This window comes from Camelus dromedarius, chromosome 2, assembly GCF_036321535.1.
Source record: "Camelus dromedarius isolate mCamDro1 chromosome 2, mCamDro1.pat, whole genome shotgun sequence".
Taxonomy (NCBI): domain Eukaryota; kingdom Metazoa; phylum Chordata; class Mammalia; order Artiodactyla; family Camelidae; genus Camelus; species Camelus dromedarius.
In genome coordinates, this window is record NC_087437.1 from 60,179,815 (window position 1) to 60,205,723 (window position 25,909).

At 43.9% G+C, this 25,909-nt stretch overlaps 1 protein-coding gene across 4 annotated transcripts in view; it reads left to right on the forward strand.

The window, feature by feature from the left end:
- The first annotated feature begins 958 nt into the window (after window positions 1–958).
- Window positions 959–25,909, forward strand: part of BDH1 (3-hydroxybutyrate dehydrogenase 1) — a 37,882-nt gene continuing 12,931 nt past the window's right edge. Inside the window, exons 1-5 of one of the 4 annotated variants that reach the window (XM_031453796.2) lie at window positions 959–1,204; window positions 1,615–1,737; window positions 9,288–9,414; window positions 17,806–17,878; window positions 18,554–18,664. In XM_031453796.2, the coding sequence (XP_031309656.1) occupies window positions 9,332–9,414; window positions 17,806–17,878; window positions 18,554–18,664 (267 nt within the window). In that variant the 5' untranslated portion in view covers window positions 959–1,204; window positions 1,615–1,737; window positions 9,288–9,331. The other 3 variants (XM_031453785.2, XM_031453792.2, XM_010994399.3) reach the window with 3 other exon arrangements.

A 25,909-nucleotide genomic window follows, 5' to 3' on the forward strand; every position in this document is an offset into this window, starting at 1 on the left:
TGCAGCGACAGAGAAGTCTTGAGACAGGAAGATACCAGGTACAGCTGAGGCAAGGTGATTTCAGGTTATACCCGTAAGTGGTTGGTTGCCACAGCAAAACTGGAATAAAAAGATGGGCCGGGAGGGTGTGAGATCAGCCACTGATCTTCAAATGTCCTGTCTTTGTCTTCCATAAATAGAACTTTATTTCTATTAATTCTCAGTTCACAGACAGCATCTATGGTATTCCTAGGTAGAAATATTAACTCTTCCTTTAGCTGACTACTTTTCTAGCAATGCATGACCTGCAAAGTGTAACCTGGTGACTCATTATAAAGATTTATGTTATGGCTGTGGCATGCTGTACCAGGGACTATTCTGAAACACAGCACAGAAGCAAGCTTGAGTATGTCTGTGAAATGGGTACAGAGAACCCAGTGCATCCTACATTTATGGTTCTCCCAGCCTTTAAAGCTCTATGTGCCAGGAGCCGGGGGTAAAGAAGTAAGACACAGCCTCAGCCCTCAAGAAGCTCAAGTAACAGAAGTGACAGGTTTCATTAAAGTCCCTCCAGGTCCTTCCTTCCTTTCTATTTTCATCTGCCTGATCCCTTTCCAGTCAGTCCTTCTCTAATTTGACCTAAACATAGCTCTGCCACTAATTTGCCCCATAGGTTCCTTCTCCTCAGCCGGTTTCTCATCCTGAAAACTTGGCAGGGGAGCCTGATCTGTGGCGGATTGACCTCTGGTGTTGTATTGCTGAAACTGAGAAGCTGTACTATTTCTAACTTATTTGTTAAAACCCATAGGAACAAATTTTTAAATAAATTTCATCTAATCAAAAGACAAATTTAAAAATCAATCAACCAACAACCAGGACGAGCTCGAAAGACAGCAAATGTGCATAGGACCTGGGAGGAGCCAGGTTTCCTCACTTCCTGGAGCAGCATCTACACCCTGCCCGCAACCCCTCGGGGTTGAAATCTTTTCCCGCCTGCTGCAGAAGGGGCATGGCGGTGGAGGAAATCTACACCCTCTTTAGGACCAAGACGGACTGGCGGCAGGGTTTAATCTCGGGCTGAGCACCTAGCGACTGGGGGATCCTCTGCGGGAGAAGGGCTAGGCGGGACTCCGCAGGACGAAGGAGTCGGCGCGGGAACGGTCCCCGCCCCGGCGACGCCTGCAGTCTGGCTCCGCCCTGCGCAGCCCTACGAAGCGAACCCAAGGTATGTAGCAGCACCCCGGTAGCTGAGGCAGGAGGCCGCAGGAGTGGGAGCCGGTTGGGGGGCTTCGAGAAGCAAACGGCGGTAGCGGCCCGACTCGGTGGTACAAGACCCGAGCGCCGGTACCTGCGAAGCGCGGGGTGACGGCGAACGCACCAGCTGAGCCCCCAGTAGCTGCAGCCCCTGCACCCGTTTGCTTTGGGGTAAGAGTAGGGGTCCGCAGCTCTGCAGATCGGCTTGATGCACCGGCGCCCTCTTCTTGGTTTGGTTTGAACTTGCACTGCCTTTTAGCCCGGTCGCCAGGATGCGGGTGGGGAGGGGGACATCAAGTCCTATAGGCTGGGCCCTGGGGCTGCGGCGGGAGTAAGAGTGGAAAGAGGGACCTATCCCAACCAGACCCGTCTCATCTCCAGGTTGTCCTCATCCGCCGCCCTCCTGGACCTTCTGTCCAGGGCGTCCGTCCTGACCTTTATTACTCGGAATAACATACTTGGCAAAAGGAGTCCTGGTTTGAACACACGGCCCGAGTCTCCCAGGTGAAACCCTCAGCACTTATCCTTCTCAGCGGCCGCGTTTCACAGAAGACGAGCCCAGTCCCAATAAGGGAAGAAACTGGCCCAAGGTCACATCGTATTCAGAGGCCGAGCGGTAGTCCTGCCTCCTAGCCCGAGCTCTAGGCACTGCTCCCTTCTCTCCGGTTCTGCCCCGTATCCCTCGTCTTCCTGCGTCCTCCACGAGGCTCTGTTCTCGGGGATTTGGGGGGTGAGAGTGGGGTGCTTCCTCTCCTCCCGTTGTGCCCTCGGGAAGAATGCTGGACAGGACAGGCCGCGGTCCCAGCTTCCTTGAGTACAAGCGGAGCTGGCTATTGCTGGAGGACCGTACAGGCCATAGGACCGGGAGAGGAGGAGGACCGAGCGAGGTGGAGGAGCCATGGGGGCAGGCCGGGGATGCTGGGGTAGTGGTGGGCCCGGGCCAGCGAGTCCTGGAGCCCCCGCAGCGCACTGGAGCGAGGACAGCCCGGCTTTGTTTGGATGGTGCCATCTCAGCCAATGGGAGCGCCACTGGGGCCGTGCCCCCTCCGCTCCCCGCCTCTGGTGGATAGGAAGGGACTGCGGCCACGTGATTGGCTGCTCCGTCCAAAGTGTGGGGCTTGGAGCTGCGCTGAGCAAGTTGGCGCCTGCGCGCTCTGCCGGCGTGCTGGAGCGCGTCGCAGATTTGCGCCAGGGCAGTGTCCGCTTCTCGGGGCCGCGCGCTGCTGGGGGAGGGTTTGGAGCTGAGCGTGATGTTGAGCTCCCTTGAGCAGCGCGTGGTTTTTTCCAGCCAGTTTGCCAAAATCTGCTTGGAGTCAGCTGATGCTGAATCACTGTCTAACCCTGCGAGGGTTTGCAGAGGTACACGTTTCATTACCGTGGGCCTCCTGCTGCTGGGGTCCTTTATGAAGCAGCAAAAGTCCTACTTTTCACCAGAGCGTTGGAGCCTGGCCCTGCACAGGGCATATACCCCTAGCGGGCGAGGAAGCTGACCTTTGAAATTTGTGTAGCTTTCATATTCTTTCAGTACACATTTACAAAGTGTCTGCTTCCTGTCAGACACCAGCCTTGGTCAGTGATAGAACACGTGAGTCTTATTTGTGGGATGCTCACAGTCCAGGTTGAGATTGGTGGTCAGGTGAGGGCTGTGGTTGGTTATAAACAGAAATACCTCTAATACTGCACAACTTAGGTTAAGTGCTGTTTCAGAGGCACAGAAGGAAGGAGTGAAATGCAAGTATGGGCAGGAGATTGAGTTTTGATTTAGGGAATCAGGAAAGGTATCTTGAAGGAGGTATTATTTGAATCAGTTAGGACTTAGTAGATGAAGGAGACATCAGATTTGGTATAGGATGAGCAAATCACAAAAACTGGAAAGTACAGGGCTTACTGAGAGATGGCATAGCAAATGATATAATGGGTAGATGAGAAAAATATATTTGGAGAGACTATTTGGAGGGGCCTGGCAAGGACCAGAATACTGGGCTTGTACACTTTGATTTGAAATGCAGTAAGCACTTATGAATAGGACAACTCCTTAATCTGTCAATTATACTAATATCATTTTTTACATCTGCACCAAAAATCTTGGAAGTATCTTTGATTCTTCCTTCTTTCATATCCTGCATTTAATTTGTTAGTAAATTGCAATGGGCTATACCTTCAAAACATAGCCAGACTTTGACCACTTCTAATTACCTCCATGGTTTCCACCAGGGCTGGCAGCCCTTTATATATCTCCAGGGAATACTTTTTCACATTTTCCTGGAGTTGTGCAGTGCACAACCTGCATGGCTGTACATGATGGTCCTGGATTACTGCCATAGTTTCTAAATGGTCTTCCTGCTTCTGCCTTTGTCCATCCTCAGTCTATTCTTAACCCAGTGAGAGTTATCTTATTAAAATACGTCTGATATGGTATTCCCCTGCTGAAATCTCTCTTAATTCATTCAAATATCATGTGCCTACTGTGTACAGGGCACCGTTAGGTGTTGAGGATACAACAGGGACAAAAAAGACAAAAATTCCTGCTCTCAGGGTTTACATTCTAGTGGGACTGAAATATGATAAATACAATAAGTAAGTACAATATGTATAATGTGGCAAGTTGCCAAGGAGGAAAAAAGAAGGAAGCAGGGAAGGGGGATAGAAAATGTCAGGGTAGGGATGGGATTGATGGGGTGGCCAGATAATGCCTTACTGAGTAAACATTTGAATAAAAGATTGAATTGAGAGAATGAGCCCTGCGGAGAGTGAGGAAAAGAACGTTCCTGGTGGAGGGAAAATCAGGCAAAAGCCCTGAAGCATGAGCTTGCCTGACATGTTCCAAGTACAGCACGAAGGCCACTGTGACCTAAGTGCAGTGAACAAGGAGGGACGAGATCAGAGACGTCATGGGGACCTAGCTTATGGAGGGCATTGTAGGCAGTCTGAGTGATTTTGGCTTTTACTCTGAGCAAAAATTTGGTGCAGGAGTGACATGATCTGATTTGTACTTCGTAGGCTCATGGAGGCAGTGTTGAGCAGTGTCTGTTGGGGGACTAGGATGGAAGCAGGGAGCCTAGTTGAGACGCGATTGCAACAACCCAGGCAAGAAGGGATGAAGTCTTAGCAAAGATGATAGCAGAGGATGCTTGATATATTGTGAAGGTGGAGTCAGGATTCGCTGACTGCTTGGCTGTGGAGTGTGCAAGGGAGGAGTCAAGAACAAGGGAGACTCAGAGGAACAGATATGCAGGGCCATGGCACAAGCTCAGTTTTGGACAGGCTAAGTTTGAGATACCTATTAAACATTCAAGTGGAGATGTTGGATGGGTAGTTGGATACATTAAGCCTGGAGTTCAGAGAAGAAGCTGGTTGGAGATGAAAATTTAGGAGATGGCAGCATGTAAATCATATTTAAAGCAATGAGAGCTCAGCCTGGTTGTGAGAAGAGACCAAGAAGGGAGCCCTGGGACTCCATCGTTTAGTGATCTGTCTTGAGTTTGGTAGGCAAGCCCTGTTCTCCTAGGCGTGGAATGCCTGCTTAAGCTAGCAGTTGTAGTTATGGCCATTTTGGTAGCTCTGGTAACACTTTCTCTTGGGGAACAGCAGATGTCTCCTTGACAGAATGGAGAGGGGGAGGCTCATGTTGCTGTTATGTTACGAGATCTATAGTGTGACATTCTTAGAATATGGGGCAAGCTTAGGAATTAATGATAATGATCTGCAGAAAGAACCTGCTTTTAGTGTGGTTTCACCAATATTGTTTCAGCTGCAACTAACAGAAACTTTAAGCTTGCTTAAATCAACACAGAGAATAAAGACATGGCATGAAGCTGAAGGTAGGACGGCAGCTGGGTCTCCAAGAGCAGAGCTCCCCTCTGGAGTCTCAGATGTTGTTTTTTCTCTCTCTCCACCTCCATCTCTGTTTCATTCTACATATGTGCCTGACTATTCTCTCTGTCTGTCTGTCTCTCTCTCTCTCTCCAGACTGGCTTTCTCCATCTCTCTTTCTGGCTTCATGCTCAAAGTAGCATAGCCACTTTTCTCCCCACTCTAGCAGCCAGATCACATGTCTCTGCCCTGCAGGGATGGATTTGCATTCTTCCATAGTGCCAGGGGACAGAATGATAGATTCATCTGTTGTCTTTCCTTGACCCAGTGGCCCGGGGAAGGGGGCGGGGTTCTCATTGCACAACTACAGCTACAGAGGCCAAATCCTGTGGGCAAGAGACAGGTCCAAGAGGACAGGGATCAGGTGAACAAGACAGACACCCAAAAGATGGCCTCTGCAGAGAGTGTGATGTGTTGTTCTCTGAGGAGAACTGGCCATCACCTAAATCCAATCTGGTGACTAGAGTGTTGGACTAATCCAAGTATCTGCATTAGGTTTGCCTTTGCTGAACTGGGCTAAAGTTAAATCCTTGGCTTTTATTGAAGGTCTCTGTTAAAGACAGCTATATAAAAGTCATGTCTGCATTTATGATAATATGGTAGTGAGAACCTCTACTCTATCATTTGATGTTCCTATATAATACTTTTAGACTTTTGTTCCAGAATAGTTATCTCTCTAAGGAATAATAGGCATCTTTTTTTGAATGAGGGCTTTAAAACTTGTCTGGTTTCCTTTTTTGATGGCCTCAAGGAATCCTCCATTAACTGTACAGTGAGCACACATATCTGAGCTGAGCTGGAACTTTCAGGTAAGATAATGCTAAGTGATCAGAAGGGAAATAGCCAAAGGGTAATAGACATTTTTCTGGTGAGAGATCTCAAATGCAAATGCCCACAGTGTCCAGGCAGTTAACAGAGGTGATGTGGGTAGGCTTAAGATAGTAAGTGCAAACTTTTTGTATTGAGTTCAAGCATAACACAGCTGCTTAGTTACATTGCCTTTTAAAACACTAGGTTGGCCAAAAAAAACAGCCAAGTAGAATGTGTTGGAAACAGGCTGCGAGTTGTCAGTTGGAGTCTCACACAGCTCACTGGCTTTAAGCTCCTCAGTGTGGGGTCTCTCCACAGGATGGTTCTCTGCCTAAACCCAGCATGCCCTCCTCGGTAGAACAGAGCCTTCCCTTCCTGCCTGGTATTACCAAGGCCCATCCAGACTTCATGTCCAGAAACTCAAGAGTTTTCTCCTTCCTGCCTAAGTCCAGCCTCCTGATTTCTCTCAATTCACTGCTGATGCCCTGCGTCCTCTGAGGATGTCAGTACTGGGGATATCTGCCACTTGCCGGGGACACGCTGACCCTGACCCACAGGAATGCAACCAGCTATGTCCTCTGCAAGATAGTCCTGTCAGAATGCAGCAAGCGAGCCCAGCGTCAAGACCAGGATGAACACCGGTTTTTTTTGGAGGGGGGGTGCAGTCCATGGGTTTTACATTGACAATGCAAAGGACGTGCCCTTGAGAGCAGACCTAAGTGTTCTCAGTGTTAGAAAAGTTTCTCCCAGGTTAATTAATATGTGAGCATCTTGACTTTGTGACAGTATCTTATAAATTTGATAATCGAGCAGCTGATTGAGGTCAAGGCTAAGGAGATGGTCTCACCCCGACAGGGACTCTGCCTGCCTCCTTGCAGCACCCTCCTCCCACAACCATTTGTTTCCAAACCAAAAGGCTTTTCGTTTGAGAAGCTAATATTTACAGAGAATAAAGCCCAGCCCAAGACATAAGATGACAAACAAGCCTGAAGAGTGTGCAGGAATCCGACTGCCTATAGCATTGTTTTGGGGGGTGAAAACAGCAACATATTTAAGAAACGTAAAAAGGAGAAGAAAAAGAGTTCTAAAATTCTAACATTTTGTATGTAAGAGACTACATTGTGAATGGTGCATTATTAAAGGAGCTGAGTTTTTGTCCACTTTAAGCTATTTTGACTGCAGCACTTTTAAATATTGCTGACTCAAAGGAAAATAAAATGGAAAGCAGCCCTCTCTTTGGAGATAACTTTGAGGCATTCTCTGCCACAGGCATGGAGCAGAAGGGACGGGAAAGGGCTTTAATTAGAGACAACTGAATTTAAAAATCACCCAGCGGTGGTGACCTCAAACTCCAGTCCTGGCAGAAGTAGGTGGAGATACGTGTGCTCAGCCAACTGGTCAGTATTTGGGTGGGGTGGGGGCACCCCTTAAAGAATCTGAGCCCAGCATGGGCCTGTGCCTTCTAAGGAGGACCAGTCTATAGTGGGGGTTGTGTGGCGGTGATGGTAGGGTTCGAGCACTTAACTCATCCCCACTCAGCAGAGACTTCACTGAGCGCCTTCTTTGGGTCAGGTTTTTTCTGGGAATGAGGGATTCAGTGGTGACCAAGATGGACGAGGTTCCTGGCCTCACTGAGCTTATGCTTTAGAAGGGGAAGATAAAGTAATGAAGTAATTTTGGGTTGAAGGATGATTTCTTAAAAATAATATTTATTTTTTTCTAAATTTCTTTTGTTTATTTTGGAGGGGGTGGTAATTAGGTTTTTATTTGTTTGTTTTAATGGTGGTACTGGGGGTTGAACCCAGGGCCTTGTACATGCTAAGCACGTGCTCTTCCACTGAGCTGTAAACCCTCTCCCCAAGGATGATCTTACAGAGGGCAGCCCCTGTGTGTTGCATGGGGGGTTGGGGCAGCCTCTCTGAAGCTGGAAGGGTGGGAAGGACTCAGCCATCTAGAGTGGGGAAAGGCAAGGTCCAGGGCCACGAGGTGAAAAAGAGCTTGGTGTATGTTCAGGAGGTCAGTGTGGCTCCAGTGCAGTGAGCCCAGGGAAGGTGGTGCCAGAAACTGAGAGCAAGGGAGGCAGAGGTCCATTCCAAAAGGCATGGAGAGGCTTTTAGGCAAGGGAGTCACATAACCTGACTGGGGTTAGAAAGATCTTTCTGGCTGCAGGGCTGAGAATGGAGTGTTGTGAGTAGGGGCAGGGGTGGAAGCAAGAGCCTACTGCATGGTCCAGGAAGGATCACATAGATCAAAAGATCCCTATTTGTTTGCCTTTCCTGAGGATTGAACTCCACCTGCCTCCTGCAGTGAACACCCTGCGGTTGGCTAGTTAATGAATTTATTCCACACCCACTGGCCCAGGGGGCAGGTTATCAGTTAGATTAGGGGTGCTGGCAATAGGACAGGGAAGGAGCTGCCTCTCAGGCAGAACCTTATTACTGATAAGAACAGGTTAACAAACCAGAGGCGGGTGTGCAAGGAGAGACTAGAATGGCTCACCAGGAAAAGAACAATAGCTCCCCCGGCTGTAGTTGTCTTGCTCAACTCCCTCGTCTCCTCCCTTCCCTTCCCTTAGGCCGGGAGGAATCACCAGAACAGAATTAAGCAGAGTTTAAGAGGGCAACTAATATACCTGCTGATCAGCAATTCCTAATGCACGACTAGTCACAGTGCTGAGTAGCCTTAAGGTGACACCAAGTGATACATGTCGTTGTCACAACCAAGTTGATTTAACCTGGACAGGGGCTGGTAGGATGGTGGGGGAGACTCTGTGTGTGTGTGAATTGAGGTTGATTAGAGTGTGTCTCAAATTCTAGCTCCAGTCTCCAGGCTTTTATGAGTTGCTGATGAATTCAGCCCCCGAGTTGGACCCTGTGCTTGGTGAGGTGGGGAGAGAGGTGGAGAGCTGAATCAGATGCTACGTGGCCCGGGGCTGGAAAAGCTGCCCGGAGGCATGTGGGCACATTGAGATGCACGTTCTGCTGGATATGGTGAACACAGACAGGAGAGAGGAACTCATAGAGCTGGAATCTCTGAGGAGGCAGGTCCCCCAGTGCCCCTCCACAGACTGGTTTGACAGTCACTAGTCTATTCCAACCTTGTTATGCTGCACATGGGTGATGACCCATCCAGGGTTGCCCTAGAGTTGATGACATAGCCAGAGCCAGAACCCAGGTTTCCAGATGTCCCAGTCTCCTGACTCTTTCCATCATGTGAGGATGAAGCTTGAGAGGAAGGTGGCAAGAGGAGACTGCCTGGTAGCATGACTGGACATGGGTCAGACAGAGCCCAGTTTGACTTTCACAACCTGGAAGGAATATAGCCACCCCTGAAGGCAACAAGGCAATGCTGAGGGTGCCTTTGTGTTTCAGAACCCACCAGGAGGAGCCTGACCATTCTGCCTCTTGTGGCCACAATGCTGACCGCCCGCCTCTCCAGACTCCTGTCACAGCTCCCAAGGAAAACCTTGAGTTTCTCTGATAGAGGAAACGGAACCAGGTAAGAAATTGAAGGGTGGAGGTAGCCTTGAGGGTTATAGTTTCTGGGCAAAGCAAAGCTCTTCACACATAATAAGGCTTGACTCTCAAAAATGTCTCTCAATACCCATTGTCTATCAGCAAAGGACGGCTCACAGGGCACAGAAGAATATCTTTCATCAGATTATTTTTTTAACTTTTTATTTTGAAATAACTCTACACTTACACAGAAGTTGCAAAAATAGTACAAAAGTTTCCTTATCCCCCTTTCCTAATTTCCCCAAATGTTAGCATCTTACAAAACCGTAGTGCAATCATCAAAACCGGGAAATTACCACTGATATAATACTACTAACTAACCTATAGATCTAATTCAGATTTCACCAAATGACCCAGTAATGGACCTTTTCCTGGTCCAGGATACAAACCAGGGTCCCCAGTGCATTTAGTTGTTGTGTCTCCTTACTCTCTCCCTCCTGGGGCACTTTCTCAGTCTTTGTTGTTCATGACCTTGACACCTTGGAAGACTATCTCTCAGTGTGGATTTTGGGATGTTCTTGTGTTTAGATACAAGTATGCATATTTGGAAAGATAAGGAGGTGCCCATCTTGGTGCATCACATCAGGAGGCACAGATCCCATTACTTTGATTACCTGGCTAATGGCGCTTTGAAAATGTCACATGTGAAACCAATTAAGCAAAATGTCCCAAGACTTCACTGAACTGTGTGATTTAGAGAAAGCATTAAGTAAAAATGAAAGAAGCAGCTCTTCTTTGAGAGCTCCTGGAAGTTGCCTTTTCCAAGGGGATTTAGTGTGCTCAGCTACCTCGTTTTATTCCTTTGCAGCCAGAGCAAGGAAAAAGTAATGACTTTTTCTTTCTTTTATATTTGAGAGGAGTTAAATCAAGTGGCAGGTTAAATTCAAAGTCCTGGCAGCTAGAAAATTGATGGTTATTTTCTATGCCAATAGATAAATTTAGAAGAACATGAATTTAGGTTTTTAGCAGCATTTGCTTAAAAACAATTCCATGGGATACTAAAGCTTGATTGGAGATGGGGCTTCAACTACCAGAGGACACCATATAAAAAGAGTTTTTAAATGGCCCTGTTGCTGAAATACGGCCTCTGTACCCCAAGCCTCCCTCATTTCCGGTCTAACCCTGGTCAGCAAGAGCGTGAGAAAAACCCTTTAAACCATCACACAGTTAAGCAGTTACAAACACCATTACAGTTGTCAGATGATCACTGATGACAGTAGGGTCCTGTTCAGTTACAGCCCCTACTGCAGAGGTGACATCCCATCAAAGAGGAAATGGAACTTGGCTCTGACGCAGGACTCTTGGAAGAAGATGATTTACTGAAATTTTTTTTTCAGTGAGTGATTCATAGAAATGGTAAAAGTCTGTCTCAAAAGAGGCTTTTAGAGATTTCTGGAGGTTTTTTTACAGAGGAGAAAGTAATCCCAAAGGAGGTTAAAATACTTTTACAAAGATTTTATCTTCAAATTAAAGGGAAGTGAATTAACTGCTCTGTATCCAAGTGAACATTCTGTTTTTCACTTTAGTGAAATGACATGAAATATTCAGTACTTTATTATTTTAAAAAAAATTAAAGGGAAGTGAGGCATTAGTTAGGCTTCTGGCTCATTTGAGTGGAAAGAAAAGCTGTCACAGGGGATTCTGAATCTTCTAGAAGGCTTGCAGAAATAACCTGCTTAGGCTGAGGGGAGTTGGGGCAGGGTGGTCAGGGGCAGAGCTGCGTCAAGTGCATTAGCTGTCTTCCAGGCAAAGTTGTCAGCAGAGGTCAGGGAGGGAGGGAGACCCAGGTGTGTGAGGAGGATGGAATGGTGGGTGACCACTGTGCCTGGATGAGACAGGAGGTCTTGGGTGGGGAAGAACTTTGGCCTGATCATTTTGCTTGAATCTCAGACTCCAGTCAACTACCTGTACGTCGATCCTGTGATCACATCCTTAACAAGTGAACTTACAGCCTCTATTTGAATATCTCCAGCCATGGGACCATCAGCACCTCTCACAGCAGGCCTCTTGTCTTTGGACAGTGCTATTATAAAGTCCTTCTTCACATTGGGCAGAAATCTTTTCTCTGTTCCTCTTATTTCTGGGTCTGCCATCTACATTCATCCTGAATAAGTTCATCTCTTATCCCCAGAGACACCATACTACCCCGATACCTCCGTCCCCAACTTCTCTTATTGCGTCTGCGTGTTTTGTCATTGCTCATCTCCCATGATTTCCCCATTCAGCACCCAGGTCTTCCACCTGAATGATGTCCTTTTGGCCTGTGCACCCCCATACCTGCATTCCTCAGGGCAGCAGTCAATCAGTACATAGGTCCTGTCCAGACAAAACCTCCCCAGGGGTGGCCAGGTGTGGTCCCTGCCCGGACACCCTGTTCTGCTTACTGACACTATATAGCCCTCAGATTTCAGATTTCTGGCTTTGCCAGAAGGCTCTGGCTTCCCTCCTGGAGCCAGTGACTTACTGATGCATTCCCTACCTGGAACACTACCTCCCGGATCCTGGTTACACACACCAGTTGGCTTGGCCCCAGTGCTCAGCCCTGCCTGCCCGGCCGTGACGTGTAATACCCCAGGGCAGCCTGACCTGGGCAGAGTGGAGAGGGGCCCTTGCCTCCCTCATCCCTGACCAGCCTAGGCTCACATAGCTTCTTTTGGCAGCCCCATCACTTATGATTCGTGGTCGACCAGACTACATTTTTTTCCACAGATGCTGCTGTGGGAGGCTGCATTTCTCCCCAGCTGCACTTGTGTCACTGATAATTGTCCCTCCTAAGCTCATCTTGTTAGATTCAGCCTGTCAAATTGACTCCTCACTTCTCTCAGCAGACAGCTGCATTACTGTTTATTGTCGCTGATTCATGACAGAAGGAACAAAGGGATAGAGACATAAACTAGAAGGATGGAAAAGAAGACAGCATTAATGCCTTGGCCAGCGTTGGGTGGTGTCTTGAATGTGGCCTGGAAGTTCCTGGACACCAGTGCTCTGGAACCAGCCATTTCTTCCACAGGCCCTTGGGGAAGTGCCAACCTGCACCTGCTCCACCCTGTCTGATTGCACTTCTAGGTTAGGATGGAAATCAGCAAGCTCTCCTCTGAATCCGGTGGCCACCTCTTTGGGACTCACCCCTCTGCAAGGTTACTGACAATCCTGAGTTTAACTTTTACCACCTGTGAGACTTGCATAGCTCTCAGAGTGAGTGGTTTGGTTGACCAGCAGTTTGCTGCTACCGTAAGCCCCTCCTGGGGAGAGGGGACCCTCCAGGGCAATGCACACTATTTCATAATATGGGGCTTGGACTTAACCCCTCAGGGGCATTCTTAGCCTTGATAAGCCAGTGTATCAGAACTGCATCACACTAAGAAGAGCAAGGACCTCCAGAAGGCTAGGGCTGGAGTGGCATCAGTGGACCCAGGCTTCTTTTATCTTTCTGCTCTGTCGTCCCAATAGCTGTTCTCACCTCAGAGTGCCATGATTCTTTTCCACCTCCAGCCCCAGTCCAGGCAGGGAAAAGCAAAGCAGCATGGAGGAAGGGAGGAGCTGCCCCTGCATCAGGAGAGCAACTCTCCCAGCAATCACTGCAGGGTTCTGCTTATGCATTATGAGCTGGGGATAGTCACATGATCACAGGGCAAGCCTGGGAAGAGTTGGGCACATTGCTACCCAAGACAAAATTTTGATGACGAGGCAGATGAAAAGAGAGATATTGGCGGCAAACAGCAGTGTCTTCCTTGGCTGAACTGGGCTGTGGCCCAGAGCTGATTTTGTCCCCAGAGATGATAGGGCTTTGGCAGGCAAGAGGTTTGAAAAGGAAACCTCATGGGGAAAAAGTACTTTTTCTCTTTTCCTAAGGCAGCAGTTTTGAACTCTGGTTGCAAATTAGAATCACCTAGAGGACAGTGGGGGGAAAAGATTCCCTGCGCCCTACCCCGGGGGATTTGGATTTCATTCATTAGGGATGGGGCCAACTGTGCAAATAGTTCAAAAAGCTTCCTTAGTGATTCTTCTTAAACTATTTTGGAAGGAATTTCAATCATATACAAAGGTAGAAAGTTGTGTACTGACCCCTGGGGTATTGGGGCTTCAGCAGTGATCGTCTCATGGCCAGTCTCATTTCATCTGTGTCCCCACCCACTCTCCTCCCCCTCCCTTTATTGGATTATTTCAGAGCAAATTCTGGACATCATGATTGACTTGTAAATATTTAGGTATCTATCTCTAAATGGTAAGGATTCCTTTTAATAATGTGAGCACATAATCATGATTGGATTCCCAAGTGATTCTAATAAACAACCAGGGAGGCGGACCCAAGAACCGATGCTCTTGACCTACATCAACCAGGCCTTTCCCTAGACCGCCTGTACTGGAATCACTTGAGGTGCTTGTTAAACATGCAGATTTCCAGGGGCCACCCCTTCCTACTGAATCAGAATGTCAATCAGGGACCTGGGAGCCTGCATTTTAACAAGCTTCCCAGGTGCTTGTTAACCAAAGTTATGGAACTGAGGTGCTAAAGCCTTCCCAGGCCCAAGGCCCCTCCAAATTGAGAAGTCCTAAGCCAGGGGTCCCATAGCACCTGCAGAAGCTGCAAAGTGAGAGAAGAAATGAGAGCAGGATGAGGCATTCCCAGCTATGGCCGAGAAGGAAAGGTTGAGAAGCCAAGCAGTGCCCAGGAGGGCACTCCTGTGTCAGCTGGATCGTCCCAGCAGTGTTCTTGGTCCGACTCACCCACCGTCAGGACTCTGCCTCCTGGGGATTGAGTGTGGAGGGATGGGGCTTTGTGCTCTCTGGAGAAGGAGAAATATGCCATTGGCAGCTGGGTCTGAGCTGTCGAGCCTGGTATGCTACCTCCAGAGATAGTCAAGTTTGAGTGGCTATATTTGAGCATGGGGAGGTAGGTTTGAGAAAATCTGGCCACAAAGCAGTTTGAAATAAATTTTTCCTTGCTGTGACCTTATTGTTACTTTTAAAAATATCAAATAGTGCAAAGGGAGTGTCAGGGGACAAGCACATATGATCCAATTCTGCCAGGGACACCTTGTCCTTTTTGTGGAGCAGATCCTGGGAAAACAGTGATTATTTTTAGATAAGGTCAATTAACTAGTTTTGGGTGCACTGACCTCCCCATTCTGTTCACTTATGACCAATCTCACTACCAGGGGTCATGTCAGAGAAAGCCAAATTGGGGCCAGGACTTACATACTAACCAAGCAGTAATAAGGCACCCTGCCTGCGTGGGGTAGGGGTGGGAGTGTCAGAGGACACCTAGTGGAGAGGGAGAGTCACGACTTTCTCCACTTCTCAGCAGCAATGACACCTCACACTCCCACACTTGGGGACCAGAAATGAGGCACTCTAACCCCTCCCAGCCAGGGAGTTTTGGTGGAGACCCAGTGGGGAGCTGGAACTCCCTTCCCCACCCAGCAGTAACTCCTTCCATTTTATTTTATGGAGCTAGTATTACCTTGATTCCAAAACCAGACCAGGACAGTACAAAAAAAGAGAACTACAGATGAATACCCTTCATGAATATAGATGCAAAAATGCTTAAAATATTAGCCAACAGAATTTGGCAATATATAAAAAGAATTATAAACTATGAAAAAGTGGATTTGTTCCAGGGATGCAGAGATGGTTCATTGTTGAAAATCAGTTGATGTAATCCACCAAATTGAAAGCCAAGGAAGAAAGATCACATGAATCTATCAATGCAGAAACAGCATATTTTAACACCCATTTATGACAAAAACTCTCCAAAAATAGAAGGGAATTTCCTAAACTTGGTAAAGAGCATCTACAAAAACTGTGCAGCTACCATTATATTTCCTGGTGAAAGATTAAATGCCTTTCCCTTGAGATAGGGAGCAAGGCAAGAATGTCTGCTCTCACCATGGATCCACCACAGAGCAATAAAGAAGTGTAATAAGGCAAGAAAAGGAAATAAAAGTCATACAGATTGTAAAAGAAGAAATAAAACTGTCCCAATTTGTAGATTACATGGTTGACCATGTAGAAAATCCCCCAAAATCCACAGAACACTCTAAGAGCTAATATGTGAGTTCAGCAGGACACAGGATACAAGATGACACACACAAATCAGTGTATTTCTATATCCTGGCAATGAACGTGTGGATATCAAAATTTAAAACAATACCATGTACAATTGCTCAAAAGAATGAGTTACCTAGGTTTAAATACAACAAAATATACAGGATTTGTACACTGAAAACTATCTAATGCTGATGAAAGAAATCAAAGATCTAAATAAATGGAGTCCCACACTGTGTTCAGGGATTGAAAGACTCAAAAGAGTAAAGGCGTTGACTTTCCCTGAGCTAATAGACAAGTTTAGCATAATTTCTATCAAAATCCCAGTCAAGTGGGGAGGGTGTGGCTCAGTGGGTAGAGCACATGCTTAGCATGCACAAGGTCCTGGGTTCAATCCCCAGTACCTCCTCCAAAAATAAATAAATAAACCTAATTACCTCCTTCCCCTCAAAACCAAAACAAAACAAAACAAAATCCCAGTCAGACTTTTTTGGAAAAAGACAAGATTAGTCTAAAATTTCTATGAAAAGGCAGAGGGAATAGAATAGTGAAAACAATTTTGAAAAAGAAAAATAAGGTGGGAGCACATAGATCAGTGAAACAGAATGGAGAATCCAGAAGTAGACCCACACAGATACGCCTAACTGATATTTAACAAAGGTGCAAGGAAATTCAATGCAGGAAAGAGAACATTTTCAAAAAATGGTGTTGGAGTAACTGATGTTCATAGGAAAAAACAGAAACAAAAGCAACCAACTTTGACTTAAGTCTCACATTTTATGTAGAAGTTAACTCACAATGGATCATGGACTGAAACTGTAAAACACTAAACTATAAAACTTTTAGGAAAAAAAGAGAAAATCTTTGGGTTGGGGCATAGGCAAGGAGTTCTGAAAGTTGATAGCAAAAGCATGGTGTGTAAAAATGAATGATCAGACTTCATCAAAACAAAACACTTTTTCTCTACAAAAGACCCTGTTAAAAGGATGAAAAGACAAGTTACAGACTAGGAGAAAGTATTGGCATATCATATATGCGACAAAGGACTAGCATCTATAACATATAAAGAACTCTCAAAACTTAAGAGTGAAAGAATGAACAATCCAGTTAGAATATGGACAAAAGACATAAAGAGACATTTACCAAAGAGGATTTACTGATGGCAAATAAGCACATGAAAATATGTTTAACATCATTGGCCATTAGGGAAATGCAAATTAAAACCACAATGGAGATATTTACATAGTTATCAGCATGGCTAAAATAAAAAATAGTAATACCACCAAATACTGACTAGGATATGGAGAAACCAGGATCTCTAATCCATTGCTGCTGGGAATGAAGAATGCTACAGCCACTTTGGAAAACAGTTTGAAAGTTTCTTTAAAAACTAAATATGTAACTACCATATGACCAGCAATTGCTCCCCTGGGGCCTGGGGCTTTACCCAACAGAAAAACAGGAATTTACTCAATACAAAACCTGTACAGGAAGGTTCCTAGCATCTTTATTTGTGATATCCCCAAACAGGAAAACAACCCAGACGACCTTCAACAGGTGAATGGTTAAACAAATTGTGGTATGTGATACCGTGGAATACAATCTAGCAATAAAAGGGAACAAATTATTGATACATACAATCTCCAGATAATTATGTTGCATGAAAAAAGCAATTGCAAAAGGTTTCATATTGTATGATCCCATTCTTGAAATGACACAGTTATAGAGGTGGAGAACAGATTAGTGGTTAAAGAAGATGTGGGCTAGGAGGGAAGTGGGTGTGGCTATAAAAGGATAACACAAGGGATCTTTGTGGTGATGGAACTGTTCTATATTTTCACTGCACATGTCAATATCCTGGTTGTGATACTGCACTAGAGTTTTGCAAGATGTTACCTTTACAGGAAATTGGGTAAAATGTACAGGGCATCTCTCTGTATTATTTCTTAACTATATGTGAATCTAGAATCATTTTAAAATAAAAAGTTTAATTTAAAAGACTGTCAGGAAGCAGCATAAAACCTAAGGGTTAAGACACTGAATCTGCAGAAAGCTTTGTTAGCAAAGGTATATCACTGGAAGGTTCTTTCCACCCAGTGGCAAAAATGGCCACTGCAACTGCTGGCCTGCTCTCTTCCAGACTGGTCAGTAACCCTGGAGGAAAAGGGCCCCCTCCTCAGTAGTACCAGCAGGTTGTCCTCAGGGGACTGGGGTGACAGTAGTGGGGTGCTCACTGGTGGCTGAGTGTCTATTGAGTTGCTTCTGCCCCGAGAACAAGGTCTGGTGTGACCACAGCCTCTGCTCATGGCCTTCTTTCCTCTTGCAGACACTCACTGCCATTTTACTCGGCCTCCTTTGTCGCTGTTGGCCGTCGGACTTATGCCAATTCAGTGAACCCGGTGAGTGGCAGCCCGGCTACCTGGGAACAAGCCCGGGGGTCAGAGCCCTCCTCTGTGGGCTCCCAGGCCCTGATCCACCCTCAGAGCAGGGCTTTAGAGCCCCTTGGAGCCACTCTCACTTGCTGAATGACCCCTCAACCCCATCAAATGAAGTTACAGGTTGAGCTTAGACTGGAGTCTCTCAGTCCTAATTTCAATTCCAGCTCTATCACTAATTTTATTGGGCATTTTTTAAATGTCTGTTTCCTCACTTGTAACATGGTACAATAATCGTACTTATTATATGGAGTTATTGTGAGAATTAAATAAAAATAATGCACGCATGATGAAGGCACATGGCAAGGACTCCATACCTGATGATGAAAATGACAGCGATGATGGTGGTGGAGATAATGGTGATTGTAGATTAGGAAACTAGATAAGGTCCAGAAAGAGGAAGTAGCTTCCCCAGGCGAACTTGCTAGTTGGTGGCAGAGTCTGAGTTAGAACCTGGTCCCCTGATTCTGAGTCCAGGCACTTCTACTGTACTATGGTGCTTCTCCAAACAACAAGAGACAGGCAGGGAAGGCCAGGCCTGGCCCACTCAGGAAGCCCTAATTATTACTGCTCAGGGGAGGCCTGGGCATCTAGTTAGGATCCTGGGTTCCTAATGTGGAGTCTGACCTTTTAAAACAGGTTGGCAGCAAAGCTGTCCTGGTCACAGGCTGTGACTCTGGATTTGGGTTCTCCTTGGCCAAGCATCTGCACTCAGAAGGCTTCCTTGTGTTTGCTGGCTGCTTGATGAAGGTAAGAGATGGTCATCTTCATCATCACTGTCCTTATACACAGCTATTATTTGGTTGGGTTTTAAAATTGCAGTCAAATACATATAACAAAGTTTACCATCTCAACCATTTTTAAGTAGACAGTTTAGTGGTATTAAATACATCCACATTGTTGTGCAACCATCCCCATAGCACTTTTCATTTTACAAAACTGAATCTCTATACTTAATATAAACAATAACTGTATACTCTCCCCTCCCCTCAGCCCCCAGCAACAATTTCTGTCTATGAATTTGACTACTCTGAGTACCTCATATAAGTGGGCTCAGGCAGTATCTGTCTTTTTATGACTAGCTTATTTCACTTGACATAATATCCTCAAGGTTGATTCATGCTGCACTATATTATAGAATTTTCTTCCTTTTTAAGACTTAGTAATAGTCCTTTGTATGTATAAACCATACTTTGCTTATCCATTCATCTGTTGATGGACACTTAGGTTTCTTCCACATTTTAGCTAATGTGAATAATGCTGCTGTGAACACGGGTGTACAAATTATCTCTTCAAGATCCTGCTTTCAGTTCTTTTGAGTATTTACCCACAAGTAGAATTACTGGATCACATGATGATTCTATCTTTAATTGCTTGAGGAACTGCCATACTGTTTTCCACAGTAATGGTACCATTTTACATTGCTACCAACTGTGCACAAGGGTTCCAATCTCTCTACATCCTTGCCAATACTTACTGTTTTCTGTTTTTGTTTTTTTTTTATAGTAACCATCCTAATGGGTGTGAGGAGGTATCTCATTTTAGTTTTGAAATGCATTTCCCTCATAATTTTTGATGTTGAGCACCTTTTCATGTGATTATTGCCCATTCATTCATCTTCTTTAGAGAAATGTCTATTGAAGTCCTTTGCCTATTTTTGAATTGGGTTGTTCTGTTGTTGTTGTTGTTAGTGTTGAGTTTTCGGATTTCTGTATGTATTCTTGATATTAAATCCTTATCAGATAGATGATTTGCAAATATTTTCTCCCATTCTGTGGGTTGCCTTTTCACTCTGCAGATAGTCTTTTGATCTACAAATTTTAAAATTTTTGATGAAGTCCAATTTGCCTATTTAATTTTGCTACCTGTGCCTTTGGTGTCATGTCCAAAAACTCATGGCCAAATCCAATGTCGTGAAGCTTTGGGCCTTTGTTTGCTTCTGAGAGTTTTATTGTTTTGGTCCTTAATTCATTTTGAGTTAATTTTTGTATATGGTTTTAGGTAAGGATCCAACTTCATTCTTTTACATGTGGATATCCAGTTTCCCAGCACTATTTATTGAAAAGACTGTCCTTTTCCCATTGAGTGGTCAAGACACCCTTGTCAAAAATCATTTGACCATATATATGAGGGTTTATTTCTGGGTTCTCTGTTTTATTTCATTGGTTCATATGTCTGTCTTTATGCCAATAGACTATTTGATTATTGTAGCTTTTAGTAAATTTTGAAATCAGTAGGGCAGAGTCTTCCAGTTTTGTTCTTCTTTTTCAAGATTGTTTTGTCTATTTGGGGTCCCTTGAGATTCCACATGAATTTTAGGATGGGTGTTTCTCTTTCTGTAAAAATATTGTGACAATTTTGACAGGCATTGGATTAAATCTGTAGATTGTTTTGGGTAGCATTGGCATTTTAACAATATTAAGTCATTCCATCCATGAACACGGAATATATTTCCATTTATTTCTGTCATCTTTAATTTCTTTCAGAAATGTTTTATAGTTTTCATTGTACAAGAAACAACATACACTTTCATGGTTCAGTTAATTCCTAAGTATTTTATTCTTTTTTGATGCTATTGTCAATGGAATTGTTTTTGTAATTTCCTTTTCAGATTGTTCACTCTTTGTATATAGAAATGCAACTGATTTTTTGTGTGTTGACTTTTATCCTGCTACTTTTCTGAATTCATTTATGGGTTCTAACAAGATTTTATTTTTGTGGAATCTTTAGGGTTTTCTACATATAAGATCATATCATTGGCAAGCAGTAATTTTACTTCCTCCTTTCTAGTTTGGATGCCTTTCATCTCTTTTTCTTGCCTAATTGCTCTGGCTACAACTTCCAGTAATATGTTGAATAGAAATGGTGAGATTGGTCAAAATTAACCACAATTTACCATACAAGCATTCCTCAGAAAGTTGCAAGCCTTCAATAGATTCTAGAGTTCCAAAATTGTTACGTTAGACAGATGCTGCCAGCACACTTATTGTCTAGGTGGGGAGACAGATTGGTGCTTTCTGCTTTGCCATCTTCCCAGAATCCTACTTCAAGTTGAGAATTTATTTAATATCATTATTACTCAGGACCTGGGCCAGCATTTGTAGTTATTTTTTAACTGCTTTCCTAATAACTGGCTCATCTGTTGCTTAAAACAGCTGATACTTTTTCCATTCACATCAGTCTCTCTTCCTTTTAGCATCATTCATTCATTCATTCATTCATTTGCCAAATGCTAATAATGTGCCTGGCACTTTGCTAGGTGCTTCAGAAGAATAAGACCTGGTCTCTGCCCCCAAGGAGTACTGTCCAGTGGTGATGGGACAGCCATGCACAGACACAGCTGGAAGAATTAGAGTGGAGAGCACTCTCAGTGTTGTGCAAAGAATGTTTAATGAAAATGCATTGAAAGAAGGGACTGACTGTGGCATGACAGAAGGTGTGACATTTGTTCTGGGCCAGGGAGAATGAATAATGCTGTCATAGGTGGAGACTGGAAGGAATGACCTATCAGACAGAAGGAGTAACCTGGCCATAGGCTGGGAAGCATGAGGATCTTTTGGGACTAATCAAGTGGAATTTTGGGTACATGAAATAGAAGCATTGGGACATGCAGCTGCAAAAGTAATTAGGGGACAGTTCCCCCAATTTAGAGAGTTGTGACACTATTATCACAATCCACTTTTAGAACATTTCCAGCTTTCAAAATTTCCCCCTTATCATTTGCACACCTACCCATACCTACCTCTAGTCCTAGGTAGCCACTGATTTCTGTCTCTCTAGATTTGCCCTTTCTGGACTATTCATATAAATGGAATCATATAATGAATTGTCTTTTATGTTGGTTTTTTTTTACTTCACATAATATGTTTGAGATTCATCCATATTGTAGAATTTATCAGTGGTTCATTCCTTTTTACTGCTGGGTAGTATTTTATTGTATGGATATGTTACATTAAAAAATTTATTTACTAATTGATGGATATTTGGATAAACATGTTTGGATTTTTGGCCATTATGACTAATGCTGCTATAAACCCTCACATGCATGTCTCGTTGTAGACATATGTTTCTACTTGGTTCTTTTTAGTGGAATTTAGAAACCAACATCTGGGCATTAGATGGGCTCATTGCTAATAGGGCATTGCTGCTCCTTGTTCCTCTCAGTGGACAGAGCTAGAAGATAATCATATACACATATATACATATGCACACATTATATCTATATCTATCTGTCTCCTATATACATTTCCTGTAAATATCACACACAGTATTCATAAGGTTATACTGACCTATTTCAATTCAACACAATAGCATTCTTCCTGCTTCACTCATTGCATATTTGTTTCTTTTCCTGCGGTTAGAACCCTGATACCCAACTAACTGACAGATTTACTAATTTGGTTTATCCTACAGTACACACACAATTGCTTCAGAATTGCTCCATTCATATTGTTACAAACAACAAACCTACTATGATGTAATGTCAGTTCAGATCCTGCAAGAAGCAGATGCCAAAGTAGGATTAGATGTGCAAGAGACTGATTTAGAAAATACCTGTAATGGCTAAAGGTATGGAGCAGTAAAAGTCAGGGAAATCCTTTAGATTATAATACAGATCTGAGAAAAGAAATTGGAGGAAAGAGGATTAGTTATGCAGAGCTTCAGACTGCAGTCTAGTCAGAGTCTCGGCTAGGATGTTGGAGAGTCCCCAAGCAAAGGTTGTTTGCTAGAGGAGATCTGCCTTGGGCAAGAATGGCCCAGTAGTCCTGCCATGCTTGGCCATTGGCTGAAAGCAGCCCAGGCAAGCATGGCCGTGGCCATGGCACTCATGCCACAGTGAATCTAAAGGTACAGCAGCCAGAGACCTTCTGTCAATGAATGTGGCTGCGTGCTGTATGCCAACAGCAAGATGAAGAATGGGAAGTCCAAGGGGGTAGGGTGTGGTTAAGTTTGAGTCACCAGAGGTGCCTGAGAGAGCCTGCCAGATGATGAATGGGATGAAGCTGAGTGGCCGAGAGATTGATGTTTGAATCAATAGAAATGCTTAAGCAGTTGCTGTTTTTAAACATCAATACCAGACCTCTTAATTTGTATTTTTCTTGTTAACCATCTTAATTTGTTGACTATACGCATAAAGATGTTTAAAAAATTCGATTGCTTAATTTGAATTACTTTTTTAATAGCTAGGGTTCCATTTGACTGTTTGCATTGAGATATCAATGTTCAGTTTTTCTGTAGTTGTATCTTGTTGATATCAAATATGACTTTGATAATAAACACCAGTTCCTGAAACAAACAAATGAAAACTCCCAATAAACGAAAAAGCAAAACAAAACAAAAAACCCAGCAGGTTGTCCTGAAAGGAAGCCTACTGTGGCCACCACAGTAGAGCTCAGAATTTCTTTAAAGTGTTTTTTTAATTTATTGACCAAGGTATACAAAATGCTGTGTTTAGAAGTTACTTGGATTAATTCTTTTTTCTTTATTATTATATTACTAATTTGAAGAAGAGTTTGATTCATTTATTTGTTTGTATTTTGCTCCCCTCATTCTTGTTGATTTAATTTAATTTTAGAAGATGTAAAACATTAACAAGGATCTAAAATCAAAATTATATAAAAATATAAACTTAAAAGAAATATTCTTCCACCTCCTATGTTTTCTCCTCTTTTATTTCACCCTTGCTACACAACTGTTTGCATACTGTATATGCTCTTTCATACTTAAAAAAACTTATCAGTATATCTTGGAAACCCCTCCATGAGTTCAGAGATCTTCCTCACTTTTTTTAAAAGCATCATAGTACTCCACAGTTTACTCCACCAGTTTCCTATATATGTACAAGCATTTAGGATGTTTTCCAGTATTTTGCAGTTACAAATATGCCACAATGAATAACCTTGTAAATAAGTATTTTTATATTATTGGACGTTTATCTTTAGGGTAAATTCCTATGAGTAAGATTACTCTTAGGTCAAAGGGTTAATAAAATATATCATCATTTAAAAAGATATTTCCCAATTTTCTATCATAGAGGTTGTATAATTTTGCATTCCCACCAGTAATGTATGAGAGTACCTGTTTCCACATAATTTCATCAACAGAATGTACCTCAAACTTTCGATTTTTGCCAATCTGATAGGTGAGAAATGTATCTCAGTAGAGTTTTAATGTATATTTCTTTTACCATGAGTGCTTCTCTTACTGTTCTTTAAAGGCATGACCACAAGTTGCACATACAGCACCTGTGCTCTCATTCTATTGGCCAGAACTTAGCCACATGACCTACCTGGCTGCTAGGGAGGCTGGGAAATACAGTCAGTATTCTGAGACAGTATGTACCCTGCTTTAAGACAGGGGTTTTACTGCTATAGAATAAGGGAAGATGGGCATTCATGACAACTTTCTCTCTCTGCTCAATGGATGAGACATTTTTCTTTATTTTGAAGGCAGTAGGAACCCTGGGAAGGAATTTTTTTACTCTAGGTTTAATATCTATAGACCAACATCTGTTCAATGTAAAAATTTCAATAATATAAATAAATACAAATAATAAAGTAATTTGTATTGCTATGGTCTGAGCATATTTTCAGGTCAGAGAAGAGTTTGTCCTTTTAATTTTTACTCCTTCTGAATTATGAAAATAGTACATATACATAACAGAGTCAAATAATACAAAAGTGTATGATATAAAAAAGTGGGGTCTTATCATTTCAGTTTCTTGCCCCAAAGTAACTGAAATTCATCTGTGCACTTTATTTCTTACTTTTGTTATTATAAACAACACCACAGTGAATAGTCTTGTACCTATTCTTGCGTGCTTTCATTAGTAATTCTTAGGAAACATTTCTAGGTGTGAGAGTGCTAGGTGGAAAGGTATGCAGATTTTAGAATTTATTCAAATCTGCCAGATTGCTCCCCTCAAGAGCTATGGCAGTGCCTACTTTCTCTAATGGGGATGAAGGGTGTGGCCATGCTCAGAGATGGGTTCTCTGCATAATGAGGACCTGCCTTAACAGGTCCTGGCAGGAGCTATGATGCCACAAAAAGTTTTGTATCTTTAAAGTTCTTGCTGATATGTTCACCTGTGCCATTGTGCTGCCTTGTCCAGTGCCACAGGGGCTGCGCCTGGACTCAGTGCTACAGAGGAGCCTTCGAGAGGGAGTTGGGGCCTCGTGTGCTAGTCCCAGATCAGCCACTAACCTGAAGACTGGGCAAACATCTCCCCTCCCCGAGCCTCAATCTGCTCTTACTTATAATAAGGGGGTCAGACTGGATATCTTAGGTCCTTCTGCTCCTGAGGCAGTAATTCTATGAGTTACTTTGAAGAGAATACCAGACAAGATCACTGCCAGGTTATGTCTGTGGTGTCTACCTCTTGAGTATTATGGTGTCATGGTCTGTCTTTTCTGATTAAAAGCTAGCGGGACTGGAAGTCACTAGAGGTCTGAATGAGTTACGCAGCTCAGAAGGTGGTCAGAGCCACTGCAGACTATGGATAAAGTGCTGCAGGAGTTGAAAATGGGAGATCAGTCCTCCACCTAGTTCTGAGATGTTAAGCCGCATGATGGAGTCTGGCTACATCTGCCAAACATTCTGCTTGCCCTTATTTAGAGTCACCCTTCCACTTGCGCTTCGGGCCAACCCAAGGACTTTGCTCCATCAGATGTCTCCACCCTCCTACATAATTCACCCCCGACTCTGGCATACATGCACACACATGTGCACACACACACACACACCCCGACACAGCTCCACTTCCTGTGTGTACTACTACACCATTTCCCTGCTTCCCGTTGTAGAAAAGCATCCCCAGAGGGATGCTGGCACTACATAGTTTCACTTATTTGCTTCTCATTTTTTTTTTTCCCAAATTGGATCAGGCTTTTGCTCCTACCGCTCTGTTTATTTATTCATCCAAAAATATTTATTGAGCACCTACTATGAGCAAACAATATTCTCAGTTGGAGATACAGCTTGTACCAATTCATTGAC